Source organism: Scyliorhinus torazame, chromosome 4, assembly GCF_047496885.1.
Source record: "Scyliorhinus torazame isolate Kashiwa2021f chromosome 4, sScyTor2.1, whole genome shotgun sequence".
NCBI classification, from domain to species: domain Eukaryota; kingdom Metazoa; phylum Chordata; class Chondrichthyes; order Carcharhiniformes; family Scyliorhinidae; genus Scyliorhinus; species Scyliorhinus torazame.
The window spans coordinates 344,369,390-344,391,097 of record NC_092710.1 but is presented as its reverse complement, the minus strand read 5'-3'; the positions used below and the strand labels follow the sequence as shown (position 1 = coordinate 344,391,097).

Here is a 21,708-nt window from a genome sequence, read left to right as displayed (position 1 = left end):
TGGTGCATCTGAAAAGCTGGTAAGAGCCATTGAGGACATGCAGAATGTCCTTAGTTTCCTGAGAAATCCTTGGCACTGTTGTGCTTTCTTGGTCACAGCGTCAATCTGGGTAGACCAGGACAGATGTGCACACCTAGGAATTTTAAGCTGTCAACCATCTCCACCTTGGCACCATTGATGCAGACAGAGGGGTGTACGACACTTCGCTTCCTGAAGTTAATGACCAGCTCCTTAGTTTTGCTGACGTTGAGGGAGAGATTGTCATCGTTACACCACTCCACTAGGTTCTGTATCTCCCTCCTGTACTCCGACTCATTGTTTGTGATCCGACCCACTGCAGTAGTGTTATCAGCACTGATATCCTTGATTCAGTTTGCCAGTTTCATAAAACATCTGAGGATAATGCTCCACTTCTCCAGCTTCCACCCTAAACACATTAAAGAAGCCATCCCCTATGAACAAGCGCTCCGTATACACAGGATCTGCTCAGACGAGGAGGAGCGTGACAGACATCTACAGACGTTGAAAGATGCCCTCGTATGAACGGGATGTGGCACTCGATTCATCGATCGACAGTTCCAACCTGCCACAGCAAAAAAAACGCACTGACCTCCTCAGAAGATAAACACGGGACAGAACCGACAGAGTACCCTTCGCCGTCCAGTACTTCCCTGGAGCGGAGAAACTACAACATCTTCTTCACAGCCTTCAACATGTCATCGATGACACCCCCACTACTTGCCTTCAAACAACTGCGCAATCTCAAACAAACCATTATTTGCAGCAAACTACCCAGCCTTCAGAACAGCGACCACAACACCACACAACCAGCCATGGCAATCTCTGCAAGACGTGTCAGATCATCGAGATGTGTACCACCATTACACGTGAGAACACCACCCACTAGGTATGTGGTATATACCTGTGCGACTCGGTCAACGTTGTCTACCTCATATGCTGCAAGAAAGGATGTCCCGAAGCGTGGTACATTGGCGAGACCATGCAGACGCTGCGACAACGGATGAACGGACATCGCGCGACAATCAATCGCCAGGCAGGAATGTTCCCTTCCAGTCGGGGAACACTTCAGCAGTCGAGGACATTCAGCCTCTGATCTTCGGGTAAGCGTTCTCCAAGGCGGCCTTCAGGACGCGCGACAACGCAGAATCGCTGAGCAGAAACATATAGTCAAGTTCCGCACACATGTGTACGGCCTCAACTGGGACCTTGGACTCATGTCGCATTACATTCACCCCCCACCATCTGGCCTGGGCTTGCAAAATCCTACCAACTGTCCTGGTTTGAGACAATTCACACTTCTTTAACCTCTGATTATCCCTCTCTCCAGTTGCTCCATCTGGACCTGTAGACTTAATTACCTGCAAAGACTTGCATTCAAAGTATCGTCTTGCATCTTTGACTCTGCCTATTTATATGTTTCTGGAACATATCTCTTCATTCACCTGAGGAAGGAGCAGTGCTCCGAAAGCTAGTGATTCGAAACAAACCTGCTGGACTTTAACCTGGTCTTGTAAGACTTCTTACCAAGGATAATTAGAGAACGGGTCATTTTATGCCGGGTTGTGGGTAGGGTGCTCTTATGGAGGGTCGGTGTAGACTCGATGGGCCGAATGTCCTCCTTCTGCACTGTGGGGATTCTATGGATTCTATTAATTCTATGGTCTTTGGGAGAATGAAAGATGATCTTGAGACATATTGATCCTGAAGAGACTTGACAGGATTAATATTGACAGGATGTTTCCCGTTGTGGGGGGTCTAAACTAGAGGACAGAGTTTAAAAGTTATTGGTCTCCCATTTAAGATTGAGATGAGGAAATTACTTTTGTCTCAAAGGCTCATTAGTCTGTGAAATTCACTTCCCCAGCGAGCAATGGAGTCTGTGACATTGAATATATTCAAGTCTAGGTTAGATAGATTATTGAGCAACAAAAAGGACTCTGGATCATGGAGGGGTGGGGGCATAATAAGATCAGCCATGATCTTATTTTTTAAGGGGCAATTTAGCATGGTCAATCCACTTACCCTGCACATCTTTGGGTAGTGGGGGCGAAACCCACGCAAACACGAATGTGCAAACTCTACATGGACAGTGACCCAGAGCCGGGATTGAACCTGGGACCTCGGCGCCGTGAGGCAGCAGTGCTAACCACTGCGCTACTGTGCTGCCACATCAGCCATGATCTTAATAAATGGTGGAGCAGATTCAAGGGGCCAAGTGGCCGACTGCTGCTCCTACTTTTTGTGCTCTTATGCATCAAGCAGACAGGGAGAGCTGCCTTTAGCATTGGAACCCCAGGCCTGTCTTTGCTGCCCACCTCATGGAGCCAGTTGGATTGGCTCCCCAGGCCATCGGGAAACTGGAGGTTGACTGGGAAATCCTGGTCAGCCTCTTTTACCTGCCTTTCCCAAGTCTCTTGATGAGCTGAATGGCTGCCTGCCTCGTGGAAAGACTGACTTACTGGCCCTGAACCCACCGAGGAATAGTGGCTATTACGAGGAAACGTATCAGGAAACTGGAAGCCATATGGTGTCAGTACTTTTGGACCTGACCCTTCCACATTCCAAAGGTTGACAGGGCCCAAAACGCCTGCCCACAGAAACCTATCCCAGAACCCCCCTTGAAATTCTCTACCTTTCTGACATACGCAATCTGCAAGTCGTCCTGTATTGTAGCCTCACCAGGTTGAAATGTAATTTTTAGATGTACCTGGTGCTGATATTGTCATGCTCTATACCCTTCATTGAACAAGGATTGGTCACCAGCTTCATAGAAAATATAGAGTGAAGGATATTCCAGGCTATGACTATACAGATTGTAATTGAATATAATCGTTCAACTGCTGCTGATGGATCATAGATATATTCATTATTTAAGGTGTTATTTTCGGTTTAGGGTGTTGTTACTCATATAGACATCTGAACATTCTACTCTCGATATGCTCTATTTTTTCTCAATAGGTCAAAATGCATATTAGAACAATAACTGACTTTGAATGGTTGAAACAAAGCAGAGTTTATTTTCGAGATGAAACACAAGATATTAGAGTCGGGATCACCGATGTGGAATTTATCTATCAGAATGAATTTTTGGGCTGCACTGATCGACTTGTTATCACACCTTTAACAGACAGGTGATGGTAGATCTTTGACACTTCACAATGCCCTTTAATTTTGTTTTTTGCATTTTTACTATCATAAACTATTACTGTGATAAACATAGTTTGATAAAGATCACTTCGCAGCTGTATTTTGTTCTAAATTAGCTATCTCAAGAACTCCTGGACCCCAAGTTACAGACCCGCACCGATGCCCTCTTATCCTCCCATCCCTGGCCCAACCTGGATCCTCAGAAATAATAAAGGCAGAGGAATTTCATCTAGTCTTCACAATAGACTAATGTATAATGCCATCTCTATTAAAAATTAAATTTGAAGACGGATATTTGGGGAGACCCGGGCCTCTCAGTTGCTGAGCATTCAGGTGACAATGACCATTGTGTGGTAGGTTTAGGTTGGCCATGCCAAAAGGCAAAGACCAATCCAGAGCAGGGATAATTAACTGGGGGGAAAGTAACTTTGATGGGATGAGAATTCATCTGAGTTGAGTGAGTTGGAATAAAAACAAATTGGTGGCTGAACAATAGATCATCTTCAAAGAAGAAGTATTGTAGGCAATGTCAAGGTATATGTTCTTGAAGGTAAAAGATAGGACAAATAAATTCAGAACACCCTGGGTGATGAGAGAGATAGAGGTAAAGACTAAAAGGAAAACATGCACATACAACAGATGTCAGGTATAAAATATAATGGAGAATCAGGTTGTTTATAAAAGGACCAGCGGGGAAGTGAAAATCTAATAAGAAAAGCAAGGAAAGCATGAAAAGAAACTGGCAACTAAGGTGCAGTGAAATCCTATTATCTTCTGCAAGCATATAAAAACCCGTACCGGCCTCACCGAACAGGTGCCGGAATGTGGCAACTAGGGGTTTTTCACAGTAACATCATTGAAGCCTACTTGTGACAATAAGTGATTATTATTATTAGTGGAGGTTTTTGTGGTGTGTTCTCTCTCATACCTGTGGCTTCTCTGTTTCCTTCTCTACATTGCATTATGTCACTTCCTTGCATACATTATTACAGCAGCGCTCCTGCTAATTTTCTGCATCAATCAGGCAGTGAGAGTACAACAGCGCTCTCTGGAGTGAGTCAAAGGGACAATATATAACATTTGCTACCCCCTTAAATTTAACATCCCCAAAACAAGTTCAACATGAACAATAGTCAATTCGTAAGTCATTACTCTAAATTCCGGCAGTCTGGAGGTCGTCGCTCTCAAAATGGTTGACAGAGAATCTCTAACATTTTCCACTTGACACTGGCGGGAAGCTCTGGGATTTTCATCTTCATATTGACATCAGTGATGGCTGGTTTAAATGCTGTTGACATGGGAACTGGAGGTTGTCTCTGCTTCTGAACAGAGGGTGAGGTGTTGACTTCCTCAATTGTGTCTGGTGGTGTAAGGGTCAGCAAGAATGTCCTGACTTGGTATGGCTAAACCTGAATTCGCAACAGGCTCCAATTTTAGTGGATCTGTTTTTCAAACCAATAATGTCTTCATGTCTCCTCTATCTGAGGTCTGGACAGTGCAACAGACAGTTTGTGCAAGGACTGTGCCAGGAACCCATTTCTCCCCTGGGGAGTTATTCCAAGCCAAGACTCCTTGGCCCTGGTGGAAAACTCTGTGCTTTAACACCATTCCATTTGTGCTTGTTGTCGCACAATCTCCTTTGCTTTTGGAGGTTTTAGAAGATCAAATGCAGGCACAGCTGCCTTTTCATCATGAGTACTGCAGGAGAGGTCTGGTTATGGCCTGTGTGGTGCTGTGATAGACCAGTAAAAATTTGTTGAGGATAAGCAAACCTTGTTGTTTACAAAGCATGTTTCATGGTTTGGACGAAGCATTCTGCTAACCCATGAAAGGCAGGGTGATATAGTGCGGGTGTAATTTGTTAAATGCCGCTTTCTTGTAGGAGGTTCTCAAATTCCTGCGTGACAAATTCCAGCTGTTCTGGAAATCCAAAGGGAGTCAACAGTTCCCCCAGCTTCTCAATGGTCTTCTCAAAAGAGGCAAATGTCATCATAGTAACTCTGGCCATTTGGTGAGTGTCAACAGTCACTAAAAACATGTGTCCCTCGAAAGATCCTGCAAAATCCACATGCACACATTGCCAAGCCTCTTCAGGACACTCCCATGTATATAGGGGTGCTAAGGGTGGCAGGTTTCTTACCTTTGCACAGGAAGAACATGTTCTATCTTTTTCTTCAATCTCAGCATCACGTTCAGGCCACCATAGATAGCTTCTTACTATTTACTTCATGCGTACGACTCCGCAGTGGCCTTCATATAGCTTTTCTTGCATCCATTTCCTCAAGAGTTTCCGAATGATCACTCTGAGCCCTAACAGAAGGCACCCTGACTGAACTGACAGTTCCACTCTCCTGGAGTAGGAGGATTTCATGCTAGGTGCTAGTCCTGAAGTCTTTTTTTGTAAAACTATGTCCACCACTTCTGAGAGAACATGGTCATTCCAAGTGTATTTTCTCACTTGCATAGCAGTGACTGGTGTGTTGTCTACTTGTTTAAGATAGAAAATATTCAGTCGAGCAGTCTGAAGAGCTGACGGGTAATGGCAATCTTGAAAGTCCTTCTGCAGTACCATGCAAACTAGACTAGCGGCATTTAATGGTGTAAGTATGTACAGATAGGATCAATGCTCATCTTTGCATCCTGCTTGCAATGAGTGATGGGATTCCCGTATGTGGTCCAAAAATGATAGTGAGTGGACGATGGTCCACTCGCTCCCATACAGGAATTGTTGGAATTTCTGGCTGCTGAAGATGATCCCCAATGCTTCCTGTTCAATCCAGGGATATTTGTTCTCAACTTTGCTTGAGGTTCGAGAAGTAAAAGCAATGGGTCCTCCTTCACCCGATGGCGTGATGTAGGAAACCACTGCTCCTACACCATAAGGAGGTGCATCACAGGAAGCCCCTGCCTGTGACCCCGAAATGGAGGAGACCCTGCGCGAGGATCCGACCATGCCACAAGATATTCCCGTGTTCGCAGAACGCCGGGACCCGACCAGATTGCAAACATGCCCACCCAGAAACCCCACTACTTCAACCAGCGCCTGGGACCCTGCCAGACGTGACCCTGGAAACATAACCAGTGCCCTGGTCCCCGCCAGCGCGCCGGCCCTCGCTGGACGCAACCACTTACCTTCCACAAGGGCTGACTTCACCCATCGGATCCCGGAACCATCCACCTGCAGTCGCTGACCGAGGAGCGAGGGAAACGGGGCGGTCTGCAGGTGAGACCTTGGCAATGTGGTTTCAAGACTCCTCTCCCCAGCACACTCCTGGCAAACATACAAGCGGTCAGAAACAAGCTGGATGAACTTAACTCTTGACTTACCTCTCAGAGGGAAGTAAGAGACTGCTGTGTGCCCTGTTTCATAGAATTTACAGTGCAGAAGGAGGCCATTGAGCCCATCGAGTCTGCAACGGCCCTTGGAAAAATCACCCTACTGAAGCCCACATATCTACCCTATCCTTGGAACCCAGTAACACCACTTAACATATTTTGGACACTAAGGACAATTTATCATGGCCAATCCACCTAACCCGCACATCTTTGGACTGTGGGAGGAAACCGGAGCACACGGAGGAAACCCACGCAGACACGGGGAGAACGTGCAGACTCCACACAGATAGTGACCCAGCCAGGAATCGAACCTGGGACCCTGGAGCTGTGAAACAACTGTGCTAACCACTATGCTACTGTGCTGCCCTTTCACAGAGACATGTCTCACCCCCGCCTCACCGGACTGTGCCATACAACCTGAAGGCTTCTCAATTCATCAGGCGGACAGCACCGCGTCATCAGGCAAAGCAAAGGGTGGAGGGGTTTGCCTCCTCATTAACTCCTCCTGGTGCTTGGATGTGGCGACCCTGATGACCTACTGCTCCCCTGACTGGAATACTTTACCGTGAAGTGCCGCCCATACTATCTTCCACGTGAGTTCACTTCAGCCATTATCACAGCGGTCTACATCCCACCCCAGGCAGAATTGAAGAAGGCACTGGACGAACTGTACACAGTTATAAACAACAGTTAGAAACAGAACACCTGGAGGTCTTGTTCGTTGTGGCCGGGGAATTCAACAAGGCCAACCTCAAGAGTGTACTGCCAAAATTCCACCAGCACATCTCCTGTCCCACTAGGGGCCACAACACTCTTGGCCACTGCTACTCAAAATTCAAGGGCGCCTACCGTTCCATCCCCCGACCGCACTTCGGAAAATCAGACTATAAGACGACGCTCCTTCTCCTGACATACAAGCAGAAACTCAAGCGGGAGAATCCAGCTAAGAAATCGTGCATTGCTGGTCCGAGGAAACAGAAGAGCTCCTACGTGACTGCTGAGCGATAGTGGACTGGTCCATATTTAAGAACTCAGCGACCAACTTAAATGAGTATGCCACCACCGTCACAGACTTCATCAGCAAATATGTGGACGACTGCGTGCCAAAGAAAGCAGTACGTACATTCCCCAACAGGAAACCATGGCTCAATCGCGAGATTGACTCCCTACTGAAGGACAGGTCTGAGGCGTTCAAGTCAAGCGACCCTGACCTATACAAGGAATCCAGGTACGACCTCCACAAAGCCATCCGAGATGCCAAGAGAGAATATCAGACCAAGCTAGAGTCACAGACTAGCATTACAGACTCTCGGCGGTTGTGGCAATGCCTAAACAACATAACGGACTATAAAGCGAAGCCGAGCAGTATCTCCAGCAGCAGCGCACCCCTCCCCGATGAACTCAATGCATTCTATGCTCGGTTCGAGCAGGAAACCAACGATCCGCTGTCGAGTGCCCCAGCAGCCCATCACACACCCATACCCACTATCACAGCTTCCGAAGTCAGATCAGCCTTCCTGAAAGTGAACCCTCGGAAGGAGACGGGTCCAGGCGGGATCCTTGGTCGTGCACTCAGAGCCTGCGCGGATGTGCTCGCGGATATCTTTAACCTGTCCCTACTCCGCTCCGAGGTCCCCACCTGCTTCAAGAACACCACCATCATACCGGTGCCAAAGAAGAAACAGGCAACTAGCCTCAATGACTGTACTGTGCACACCCCGGTCAGCATCAACGGGGCCGAGGTGGAGATGGTTAGCAGTTTCACATTCCTAGGCGTGCACATCTCCAAAAATCTGTCCTGGTCCACCCACGTTGACGCTACCACCAAGAAAGCACAACAGAGCCTATACTTCCTCAGGAAACTAAGGAAATTCTGCATGTCCACATCAACTCTTACCATCTTTTACAGATGCACCATAGAAAGCATCCTATCTGGCTGCATCACAGCCTGGTGTGGCAATTGCTCAGCCCAAGACCGCAAGAAACTTCAGAGAATTGTGAACACAGCTCAGTCCATCACACAAACCTGCCTCTCATCCATTGACTCCATTTACACCTCCCGCTGCCTGGGGAAAGCGGGCAGTATAATCAAAGATACCTCCCACCCGGCTTACTCACTCTTCCAACTTCTTCCATCGGGCAGGAGATACAAAAGTCTAAGAACACGCACGAACAGACTCAGAAACAGCTTCTTCCCCGCTGTTACCAGACTCCTAAATGACCCTCTTATGGACTGACCTCATTAACACTACATCTCTGTATGCGTCACCGAAGCCAGTGTTTATGTAGTTACATTGTGTACCTTGTGTTGTCCTATTATGTATTTTCTTTTCTTTTCATGTACTTAATGATCTGTTGAGCAGCTCACAGAAAAATACTGTTCACTGTACCTCGGCACACGTGACAATAAACAAAATCCAAATCCAGCTAACTGTCAGGGTAAAGTAGGATCCAAGTGCGTGAGAACTTCAGTCTTAAGTAATGCTGTTTGAGCCTGCATGGAAGTGTTATTGTAGTGATCCGACCACATCTACGTCTTGTTCTGGCACAAAAGGGTATGTAATGGTTTCAGCATTAATGCCAAGTTTGGGACCAATCTTCCCAATTATTCAACAACCCTATGAAGAAATGTATCTGGCTCATATTCTGCGAATCAAGCGCTTCTGTGGTGGTCTTAAACTTCGAAAAGATTTGTGATGGTCAGTGAAGTCAATCACACATCCCAGGTACTTAACGGAGGATTAGATAAACACACATTTGTCCTTACGGACTCTCAGACCATAATCTCCAAACCTCTGGAGATTGGCATCCAAGTTTTGAAGGTGCTCCTCTTAGTCTCTTCCAGTGACAAGGATGACAACCAAATAACACTGGACTGTGCTCAGTCTGCTCAGGGTTTGATCCATTCCCCTTTGAAATAATGCAGAAACAGATGTGATATCAAATGGAGATCTTCGGTACCGGCCTTGTCACAATTGTCAGAGGTTCTTGTCCACATTCATCTATAAATAAGCCTGGCTCAAGTAAATTTTGCTGAAATGTTGGCCTCCTGCAAATCCTGCAAACAGGTCCTCAATGTGAAGTAATGGGTATGGTTTAGCACATAATACTTAATTTATGGTGACCATAAAGTCCCTGCAACTCCTTATGGATCCAGCTTTCTTGATGAATGGGCTTGGCCCATTCGCTAACGCTGACAAGTTCCAAAACTCCAGTTTTCACAAGCTGCTCCAAGGCAGACCCTACATTTGTCCTAATGGCATATGGGACTGACCATACCTTCAAACTATTTGCTTGGCAGGTCAGCACGGTGGCGCAGTGGTTAGCACTGCAGTCTCACGGCGCTGAGGTCCCAGGTTCGATCCCGGCTCTGGGTCACTGTCCGTGTGGAGTTTGCAGACCCTCCCCGTGTTTGCGTGGATTTCGCCCCAAAACATGAAAATGTGCAGGGTCGGTGGATTGGCCACGCTAAATTGCCCATTAATTGGAAAAAGTGAATTAGGTACTCAAAATTTATCTTAAAAAAGTTTGCTTGGCTTGCATCTTTTATTTTTAGTTGAACGGTAATGTTCTTCCCTAAGGGGAGGCAATAGCCTACTGATATTGTCACTGTACTAGTAATCCAGAGACCCAGGATAATGATATGGGGAACCCGGGTTCGAAACCCACCATGGCATGTGGTGGAATTTAAAATCGCAATAAAATATCTGGAATTAAAAGTCTAAAGATGATCATGAAACCATTGCTGAGTGTTGGAAAAACCCATCTGGCTCACTAATGTCCTTTAGGGAAGGAAATCTGCCATCCTTACCTGGTCTGGCCTACATGTAATTCCAGACCCATGGGAATGGTCCACAGCAGACGCCATCTCCCTGGCCCTACACTCATCCCTAGAGCATGTCGACAAGGACTGTTACATCAGACTCCTATTTATTGAATACAGCTCCGTCTTCAACACCATAATCCCAGCCAAGCTCATATCAAAGCTCCAAAACCTAGGACTTGGCTCCTCACTCTACAACTGGATCCTCGACTTTCTGACCCACAGACCACAATCAGTAAGAATAAACAACAACACCTCCTCCACAATAGTCCTCAATACTGGGGCCCTGCAAGGCTGCGTACTTAGCCCCCTACTATACTCCCTATATACACACGGCTCTCTTATGCACTGACCTCATTAACACTACATCCCTGTATGCTTCACCCAATGCCGGTGGTTATGTAGTTACATTGTGTACCTTGTGTAGCCCGATAATGCATTTTCTTTTCTTTTCTTTTTTTTTCATGTACTTAATGATCTGTTGAGCTGCTCGCATAAAAATACTTTTCACTGTACCTCGGTACACGTGACAATAAACAAAATCCAATGTGGTAGACACTTAAATGGCCGAGCAAGCTAATCAGTTGTATTCAACCACTCCTTACTAACATCTGGGGGCTTGTACCAAAGTTGGAGTAGTTGTCTCACAGACTAGTCAAACAACAACCTAACATAGTCATACCCCCAGAATCATACCTTACAGATAATGTCCCAGACACCACTATCACCATTCCCGGTGTGTCCTGTCACAAACAGAGGAGCATTTCTGAAAGTGAAGTCAATTCAATCGATATTTCCGAATATTGAGTTCAACAGAGAACTATTCAAAGCTACAACTTCGAGAACACAAAATCGAGATGTGGTTACTGCGGAAAAGTCAAAACATCTGATTTGGACACATCAAGATTGAGAAGGCCGACTCGAACCAAATGAAAAACAGACAGACTCAATCTATGAACTGTAAAATGTGAATAACTCATTGTTAACGTGACAATATGCATTTGAATGTACAGAGCATACATTGCCTACCGTGTACATATTTTGTGATGATGTACAAACATCTTCAAGAAAGGATAATGTAACAATCTGTGTATTGTAAGGAATACAAAGGGTTAATAATAAGATAATAATACTTTTCACCACCAGATGGAGATAAGGAGCAGTGATATAAATATCATGTGACCTCTGGGATTCTGGGAGAAGGTTGTAAGGCGTTAGAGAGATTAGGTGCATAGCATAAAATTCTATTGTGAGAGATATTGTATTGTTTTATTTAATAACTTATTCCTTGTTGACTGGTTAGAATCTTTAATTTAGTAGTGTAAATAAATCAGCTTTGTTTAATAACTCTTCATGTTCTTTGTTAACATTCAAAGCACCCTGACAGACCCAACAGAGAAAATCACATGTAGGAGTCTCCCATTCTTCCGAATCCACCTCCTGACACCGGTCCATCTCAAGGGAAGCGGGCTTGGTAGTAGATCCTGGGTTGGCCTCCAGTGCTTCCTCCATCATGACAGTGCTCCTGCCAGTCTGGAAGTGTCACCTGGGCACCCTGGCAGTGCTAGGGTGGCACCCAGGTGGCACTGCCTGGATTGGATTTGTTTATTGTCACGTGTACCGAGGTACAGTGAAAAGTATTTTTCTCGCGAGCAGCTCAACAGATCATTAAGTACTCGAGAAGAAAAGGGAATAAAAGAAAATACATAATAGGGCAACACAACATATACAATGTAACTACATGAGCACTGGCATTGGATGAAGCATACAGGGTGTAGTGTTAATGAAGTCAGTCCATAAGAGGGTCATTTAAGAGTCTGGTGACAGTGGGGAAGAAGCTGCTTTTGAGTCTGTTCGTCGTATTCTCAGACTTCTGTATCTCCTGCCCGATGGAAGAATTTGGAAGAGTGAGTAAGCTGGGTGGGAGGGATCTTTGATTATACTGCCCGCTTTCCCCAGGCAGCGGGAGGTGTAGATGGAGTCAATGGATGGGAGGCAGGTTCGTGTGATGGACTGGGCGGTGTTCACGACTCTCTGAAGTTTCTTGTGGTCCTGGGCCGAGCAGTTGCCATACCAGGCTGTGATGCAGCCTGATAGGATACTTTCTATGGTGCATCTATAAAAGTTGGTAAGAGTCAATGTCGAATTTCCTTAGTTTCCTGAGGAAGTATAGGCGCTGTTGTGCTTTCTTGATGGTAGCGTCGGTGTGGGTGGACCAGGACAGATTTTTGGAGATGTGCACCCCTAGGAATTTGAAACTGCTAACCATCTCCACCTCGGCCCCGTTGATGCTGACAGGGGTGTGTACAGTACTTTGCTTCCTGAAGTCAATTACCAGCTCTTTAGTTTTGCTGGCATTGAGGAAGAGATTGTTGTCGCTACACCACTCCACTAGGTTCTCTATCTCCCTCCTGTATTCGGACTCATCGTTATTCGAGATCCGGCCCACTATGGTCGTATCGTCAGCAAACTTGTAGATGGAGTTGGAACCAAGTTTTGCCACGCAGTCGTGTGTGTACAGGGAGTAGAGTAGGGGGCTAAGTACGCAGCCTTGCAGAGCGCCGGTGTTGAGGACTATTGTGGAGGAGGTGTTGTTGTTCATTCTTACTGATTGTGGTCTGTTGGTCAGAAAATCGAAGATCCAGTTGCAGAGTGGGGAGACAAGTCCTAGGTTTTGGAGCTTTGATATGAGCTTGGCTGGGATTATGGTGTTGAAGGCGGAGCTGTAGTCAATAAATAGGAGTCTAATGTAGGAGTCCTTGTTTTTGAGATGCTCTAGGGATGAGTGCAGGGCCATGGAAATGGTGTCCGATGTGGACCGGTTGCAGCGGTATGCGAATTGAAGTGGATCAAGGCATTCTGGGAGTATGGAGGTGATGCGCTTCATGATCAACCTCTCGAAGCACTTCATTACGACTGAAGTCATAGACTAGGTGGCATAACAGGTGCCAGGGTACCACCCTGTCCAGAGCTTGAGCACCAAGTTACCCTGAAAACCCCCCCTCCACCCAAAGTGCCGGTGCACCTGGTCCATGTTGGTGGAAACCAGTGCAAACAACGCTCACTCGGGGTCTCTGAGGCACAGATGTTAGATCCCGTGCCTTGGGTATTCCGGCACGAACATAGTCAAGTGAGCCTGACTACACTTTTTAATATGCATTGTGGGCGGGATCCAGGTCATGATGCCTTGCGAGACCTCGTTACATCTCGTGAAGCGTAGTGGGGTTGTTAAATCTTGAAAGAGGCCTCTCTGCTGATTCTACTCAGTAGAGAAGACGTGTGAAGAGATCAGATTAGTCCATAAGAGATTCATTCAGGAGTCTCTTTCCATTCTGCACTGTTTGGATTCTATGATAGTGGGGTTTGGGTGATGACAGTATCATTGAATCCCAAGATACAATAATTAGATTCTTGTTGGAAATAGTCATTGCCTGGCATTTGTATGGCGCAGATGCTATTTGCCACATGTCAGTATTTGGGCATGGATTGCTTCAGTATCTGAATGGTGAATGGTGCTTAATGATCTTATAATGGAAGGAAGATCATTGATGAAACTACTGAAGATGGCTGGTCTCAGACATTCCCCTGAGGAACTCCTGCAGTGATTTGCTTGGAACTGAGATGATCGACTTCCAACCACAACAATCATCTCCCGTTGTGCCAGGTATGACTCCAACCAGCAGAAGGTTTCCTCTGATTCCCATTGACTCCAGGTTTCTTTGGGGTTGCTCCAAATTTTAGGCAGCTCTGTTCAAAATGTTCCTTTACATCAGTCATGGATTGGCAATTGGCATATATTTGGCATTTATGCTATCAAGATGTAAAGCACTTAAAGAGAGTGCAGCAAAAATTCACAAAAATGGTTTGAGGGTATCATGATGCCTTATTATCTCATGAAATTTATTCTACAGTCTTTGGCTTAATCTGCCTTGTAGCCTATTACAATTCATACACATCAAGCACTTGTGTGGATGCCACAATGTTCTTGTAATTTTCACAGTTTTTAACTTCATGGTAAATAATATTTTTTATTCCGATTGCAGGTGTTACATCACTTTAGCTCAAGCTTTGTGGATGAATATGGGAGCTGCTCCCGCTGGACCTGCTGGTACAGGAAAAACAGAGACTGTGAAGGACATGGGTAAAGCTCTTGCAAAATATGTCGTTGTGTTCAATTGTTCCGATCAAATGGATTTCAGAGGATTAGGGAGAATCTTCAAAGGTAATCGCAGATGAAAACACAACAACACATTGGGCGAGATTCTGCATTTGGGAGACTATGAGCTGGATTCTCCGTCAGCGGGAAACTCCGCTTCGCCAGTAGCGCATTCACGCCCGCGGATTTCCCAACGGTGTGAGGTTGCCCACAATGGGAAACCCTATTGGCCGGCTTCCAGGACGGAGGAACTCGCTACCAGCGGGGGCGCGCTGCACCAGAAAACAGGTGCAGTGGGACAGAGAATCCCGCTCTATGTTCTCCCGCCAGAGCTGAATTACATGTGAATTGTATTCCCGCAAAGGAGCCCCCAACCCCGAATTATCTGGGTGCCCCCTTCCTCCAAGTACAGGGACGATCTGACTCGCATTTCCCCTCCCCTTCAACCCGGGACCCTCCTAAATAGGGAGATTGCCCATCCCACGGCCCCCTTAACTAAAGGAATCCCACCTAGAGATGCCCTAACTAAAGGAAACCCTCACAGATACACCCTAACTAGAGGGACCCGGCACATGGACCCTCTAACTAAAGGAATTCCCCACAGGGATCCTCTAACTAGACGCACCCCCCACAAAGACCCCTTAACTAGAGGAACCCCGCTAAGGCCCCCTTAATCGGGAGACCCCCCCACATGGAATTTCTAACTAAAGGAAACCCCCCCTCCCACAGCGACCGCCTAACTAGAGGGACCCCTCCCCAACAAACCCCTCCCCAGAAAAGAGACCCCTGTCTTGAAGCTAGAGAACAGTCCAGACAGGGGCTCCAGACAGGGACAGTAAAAAGGTTACAATAGCAACACATACCTGGAAATACCAGTGTCCATTCCTGGATGAAAAACAATTGGACCATGTTGAAACCCCTCAAACCCATTAACTGCGAACTATTCATCCATTTCTGGTAGTGGGCTGTAATTGACAGCTTTCACAAACCAGCTGTGAGCCTTGCTTCATTCATCTTCTTCATGGATGAGTAAGTCTAAATGCTGAAACATTAACCACTTAATAGAGAGTTAAGTGCATTCCAGGCACTCCCCTTCATGCTTTAGTGACTTTGAACTGCTGAGCTGGAAATGCAATTTTCTTGGCCAGCAAATGTTGGTAATGTTTCAGCTTTAACAATTTGTTTTTCCTCTTTTATTTCTTTACTTGTGCCACTATTATCTCATTTAACCTTGTACCATGCAATTTCATCATTCATAGAATTTACAGTGCAGAAGGAGGCCATTTGGCCCAGCGAGTCTGTACCGGCTCTTGGAAAGAGCACCCTACCCAAGCCCACACCTCCACCCTATCCCCATAACCCAGTAACCCCACCCAACACTCAGGGCAATTTTGGACACTAAGGGCAATTTATCATGGTAAATGTACCGAGGTAAATGTGAAAATTATTTTTCTGCGAGTAGCTCAACGGATCATCAAGTACATGGGAAGAAAAGGGAATAAAAGAAAATACATAATAGGGCAACACAAGGTAAACAATGTAACTACATGAGCACCGGCATCGGATGAAGCATACAAGGGTGTAGTGGTAATGAGGTCAGTCCATAAGAGGGTCATTTAGTAGTCTGGTAACAGCAGGGAAGAAGCTGTTTTTGAGTCTGTTCATGCGTGTTCTCAGACTTCTGTATCTCCTGCCCGACGGAAGAAGTTGGAAGAGTGAGTAAGCCAGGTGGGAGGGGTCCTTGATTATGCTGCCCGCTTTCCCCAGGCAGCGGGAGGTGTAGATGGAGTCAATGGATGAGAGGCAGGTTCGAGTGATGGACAGGGTTGTGTTCACAACTCTCTGAAGTTTCTTGCGGTCCTGGGCCGAGCAGTTGCCATACCAGGATGGTAGCATAGTGGTTAGCACAGTTGCTTCACAGCTCCAGGGTTCCAGGTTCGATTCCCGGCTTGGTCACATCGGAGTCTGCACGTTCTCCCCGTGTCTGCGTGGGTTTCCTCCGGGTGCTCCGGTTTCCTCCCACAGTCCAAAGATGTGCAGGTTAGGTGGATTGACCATGCTAAATTGCCCTCAGTGTCCAAAAAATGTTAAGTGAGGGTTACTGGGTTACAGGGATAGGGTAGATACGTGGGCTTCAGTAGGGTGCTCTTTGTAAGGGCTGGTGCAGACTTGATGGGTCGAATGGCCTCCTTCTGCACTGTAAATTCTATGATTCAGGCTGCGATGCAGCCAGACAGGATGCTTTCTATGGTGCATCTGTAAAAGTTGGTAAGAGTTAATGTGGTCATCCAGAATTTCCTTAGTTTCCTGAGGAAGTATAGGCGCTGCTGTGCTTTCTTCGTGGTAGTGTCGACGTGGGTGGATTAGGACAGATTTTTGGAGATGTGCACCCCGAGGAATTTGAAACTGCGAACCATCTCCACCTCGGCCCCGTTGATCTCGAATAACGATGAGTCCGAATACAGGAGGGAGATAGAGAACCTAGTGGAGTGGTGTAGCGACAACAATCTCTTCCTCAATGCCAGCAAAACTAAAGAGCTGGTAATTGACTTCAGGAAGCAAAGTACTGTACACACCCCTGTCAGCATCAACGGGGCCGAGGTGGAGATGGTTAGCAGTTTCAAATTCCTAGGGGTGCACATCTCCAAAAATCTGTCCTGGTCCACCCACACCGACGCTACCATCAAGAAAGCACAACAGCGCCTATACTTCCTCAGGAAACTAAGGAAATTCGACATTGACTCTTACCAACTTTTATAGATGCACCATAGAAAGTATCCTATCGGGCTGCATCACAGCCTGGTATGGCAACTGCTCGGCCCAGGACCGCAAGAAACTTCAGAGAGTCGTGAACACTGCCCAGTCCATCACACGCACCCGCCTCCCATCCATTGACTCCATCTACACCTCCCGCTGCCTGGGGAAAGCGGGCAGCATAATCAAAGATCCCTCCCACCCGGCTTACTCACTCTCCCAACTTCTTCCATCGGGCAGGAGATACAGAAGTCTGAGTACACGCACGAACAGACTCAAAAACAGCTTCTTCCCCACTCACCAGACTCCTAAATGACCCTCTTATGGACTGATTTCATTAACACTACACCCTGTATGCTTCATCCGATGCCAGTGCTTTTGTAGTTACATTGTATATGTTGTGTTGCCCTATTATGTATTTTCTTTTCTTCCCTTTTCTTCCCATGTACTTAATGATCTGTTGAGCTGCTCGCAGAAAAATACTTTTCACTGTACCTTGGTACACGTGACAATAAACAAATCCAATCCAATCCCTCCTGTATTCGGACTCATTGTTAGTCGAGATCTGGCCCACTATGGTTGTATCGTCAGCAAACTTGTAGATGGAGTTGGAACCAAATTTTGCTATGCAGTTGTGTGTGTACAGGGAGTAGAGTGGGGGGCTAAGTTCACATCCTTGCGGGGCACACCGCGGTATTGAGGACTATTGTGGAGCAGGTGTTGTTGTTCATTCTTACTGATTGTGGTCTGTGGGTCAGACCACTAATAAAGTGGGTTGTGACACTAATAAAGATTATTATTATTATTAAATTGCCCAAAGTGCCGAAAGGTTAAGTAGGGTTATGGGGTTACAGTAAAGGGTGAGGGAGTGGGCCTGATTGGGGTGCTCCTTCAGAGGGTCGGTGTAGACTCGATAGGCCAAATGGCCTCCTTCTGCACTGTAGGGATTCTGTGATTCCATGAAAACCTTCAAAATCTATGGCCTCTACTACCAAGAAGAACAAGAGCAGCAGAGTACCAAAACTGCAAGTCACAAACTATCATGACTTAGAAATATATCACTTGTTACGACTGGTTTGTGGTGAATGTGCACCTAAACTGTTATGCTCCTGGGTTGTGAGGGATAATCTTCTTTATTCAACCTGCTCGGCTGGTTGCAACAAGAATAATTTAAAAATGATTCCTTCCCTCGTGGATACTTTCAAGTGCATTTATGTTTCAAAAGTCAATGTACTCCAAAAATAAAGATTAATAAAGGTAAACTAATCAGTCTTTTGCTTACCTACAAGGAATAGATGGTGAAACATTGTAGCGATTAAGTTGGATGATTCCAATAGAGCTGACTGACAGTTGAGCAGTTGGTTTTGTCAAACTCAGTTTGACCTCGGACTGGATGCTGGTGGGTAGTGAGTAAGGAGACTGAACTTCTTAATTTAAAAAAAAAATCAAATTTTATTTGTCGTTAACAACCAACTGAAATCTGGAGTTTAAATTTTAAAATTCATAGCCTTAAGTGGGATTTTACAAGGCCTACATTGGAGGAGCTATTGGGCTTAGTTAATATTGGGAAGCTCAGACTGGTCCCTGTGTCCCTGACTCAGTTAGGCTTTGTCTCAGCAGCAGATAAAGCCAGGCACTTAGAATAGAGTTCAGAGAGTTGGATAATTAAGGGAGTTAGGGAAAGAGGTGCTCTTTTGCTTTTTGCTTTCTAACTTTCTCAGCCTCAGGAAATGGTCTTATCCTGCTACAGGAAATGGAGAAAGTTATTTGATGAGTATCTGATAAGTTTTTTAAAAATTCATTTTTATGGGATGTGGGCGTCGCTGGCTAGAACATAGAACATAGAAAATACAGCACAGAACAGGCCCTTCGACCCACGATGTTGTGCCGAACCTTTGTCCTAGATTAATCATAGATTATCATTGAATTTACAGTGCAGAAGGAGGCCATTCGGCCCTTTGAGTCTGCACCGGCTCTTGGAAAGAGCACGCTATCCAAACTCAACACCTCCACCCAACACCAAGGGCAATTTTGGACACTAAGGGCAATTTATCATGGCCAATCCACCTAACCTGCACATCTTTGGACTGTGAGGAAACCGGAGCACCCGGAGGAAACCCACGCAGACACGGGGAGGACGTGCAGACTCCGCACAGACAGTGACCCAAGCCGGAATCGAACCTGGGACCCTGGAGCTGTGAAGCAATTGTGCTATCCACAATGCTACCGTGCTGCCCTTAAGAACAAATAAATCTACACTATATCATTTTACCGTAATCCATGTACCTATCCAATAGCTGCTTGAAGGTCCCTAATGTTTCCGACTCAACTACTTCCACAGGCAGTGCATTCCATGCCCCCACTACTCTCTCGGTAAAGAACCTACCTCTGATATCCCTCCTATATCTTCCACCTTTCACCTTAAATTTATGTCCACTTGTAATGGTTTGTTCCACCCGGGGAAAAGTCTCTGACTGTCTACTCTATCGATTCCCCTGATCATCTTATAAACCTCTATCAAGTCGCCCCTCATCCTTCTCCGTTCTAATGAGAAAAGGCCTAGCACCCTCAACCTTTCCTCGTAAGACCTACTCTCCATTCCAGGCAACATCCTGGTAAATCTTCTTTGCACCTTTTCCAACGCTTCCACATCCTTCCTAAAATGAGGCGACCAGAACTGTACACAGTACTCAAAATGTGGCCTTACCAACGTTTTGTACAGCTGCATCATCACCTCATGGCTCTTAAATTCAATCCCTCTGTTAATGAACGCGAGCACACCATAGGCCTTCTTCACAGCTCTATCCACTTGAGTGGCAACTTTCAAAGATGTATGAACATAGACCCCAAGATCTCTCTGCTCCTCCACATTGCCAAGAACTCTACCGTTAACCCTGTATTCCGCATTCATATTTGTCCTTCCAAAATGGACAACCTCACACTTTTCAGGGTTAAACTCCATCTGCCACTTCTCAGCCCAGCTCTGCATCCTATCTATGTCTCTTTGCAGCCGACAACAGCCCTCCTTACTATCCACAACTCCACCAATCTTCGTATCGTCTGCAAATTTACTGACCCACCCTTCAACTCCCTCATCCAAGTCATTAATGAAAATCACAAACAGCAGAGGACCCAGAACTGATCCCTGCGGTACGCCACTGGTAACTGGGATCCAGGCTGAATATTTGCCATCCACCACCACTCTCTGACTTCTACCGGTTAGCCAGTTTGTTATCCAACTGGCCCAATTTCCCACTATCCCATGCCTCCTTACTTTCTGCAGAAGCCTACCATGGGGAACCTTATCAAATGCCTTACTAAAATCCATGTACACTACATCCACTGCTTTACCTTCATCCACATGCTTGGTCACCTCCTCAAAGAATTCAATAAGACTTGTAAGGCAAGACCTACCCCTCACAAATCCGTGCTGACTATCCCTAATCAAGCAGTGTCTTTCCAGATGCTCAGAAATCCTATCCTTCAGTACCCTTTCCATTACTTTGCCTACCACCGAAGTAAGACTAACTGGCCTGTAATTCCCAGGGTTATCCCTAGTCCCTTTTTTGAACAGGGGCACGACATTCGCCACTCTCCAATCCCCTGGTACCACCCCTGTTGACAGTGAGGACGAAAAGATCATTGCCAACGGCTCTGCAATTTCATCTCTTGCTTCCCATAGAATCCTTGGATATATCCCGTCAGGCCCGGGGGACTTGTCTATCCTCAAGTTTTTCAAAATGCCCAACACATCTTCCTTCCTAACAATTGCCCCTCCTCTGGTCGGACAATCTACATACTGTGTTAGAAAAGCTTCCTGGACACACTGCACAAACACCACCCCATCCAAACTATTTGATCTAAAGAGTTTCCACTCAATATTTGGGAAGTTAAAGTCACCCATGACTACTACCCTGTGACTTCTGCACCTTTCCAAAATCTGTTTCCCAATCTGTTCCTCCACATCTCTGCTACTATTGGGGGGCCTATAGAAAACTCCTAACAAGGTGACTGCTCCTTTCCTATTTCTGACTTCAACCCATACTACCTCAGTCGGCAGATACTCCTCGAACTGCCTTTCTGCAGCTGTTATACTATCTCTAATTAACAATGTCACCCCCCACCTCTTTTACCACCCTCCCTAATCTTATTGAAACATCTATAACCAGGGACCTCCAACAACCATTTCTGCCCCTCTTCTATCCAAGTTTCCATGATGGCCACCACATCGTAGTCCCAAATACCGATCCATGCCTTAAGTTCACCTACCTTATTCCTGATGCTTCTTGCGTTGAAGTATACACACTTCAACCCATCTCCGTGCCTGCAAGTACTCTCCTTTGTCAGTGTTCCCTTCCCCACTGCCTCATCACACGCTTTGGCGTCCTGAATATCGGCTACCTTAGTTGCTGGACTACAAATCCGGTTCCCATTCCCCTGCCAAATTAGTTTAAATGCTAGGCCAGCATTT

At 46.1% G+C, this 21,708-nt stretch overlaps 1 protein-coding gene across 1 annotated transcript in view; it reads left to right on the top strand.

The window, feature by feature from the left end:
- The window catches only part of LOC140411190 (dynein axonemal heavy chain 8-like), a 2,783,184-nt gene that overhangs the window by 1,064,718 nt on the left and 1,696,758 nt on the right, over positions 1-21,708 (top strand). The window contains exons 43-44 of the mRNA XM_072500280.1: positions 2,980-3,152; positions 14,371-14,549. Of these exons, the coding sequence (XP_072356381.1) occupies positions 2,980-3,152; positions 14,371-14,549 (352 nt within the window). The remainder of the gene's footprint in view (positions 1-2,979; positions 3,153-14,370; positions 14,550-21,708) is intronic.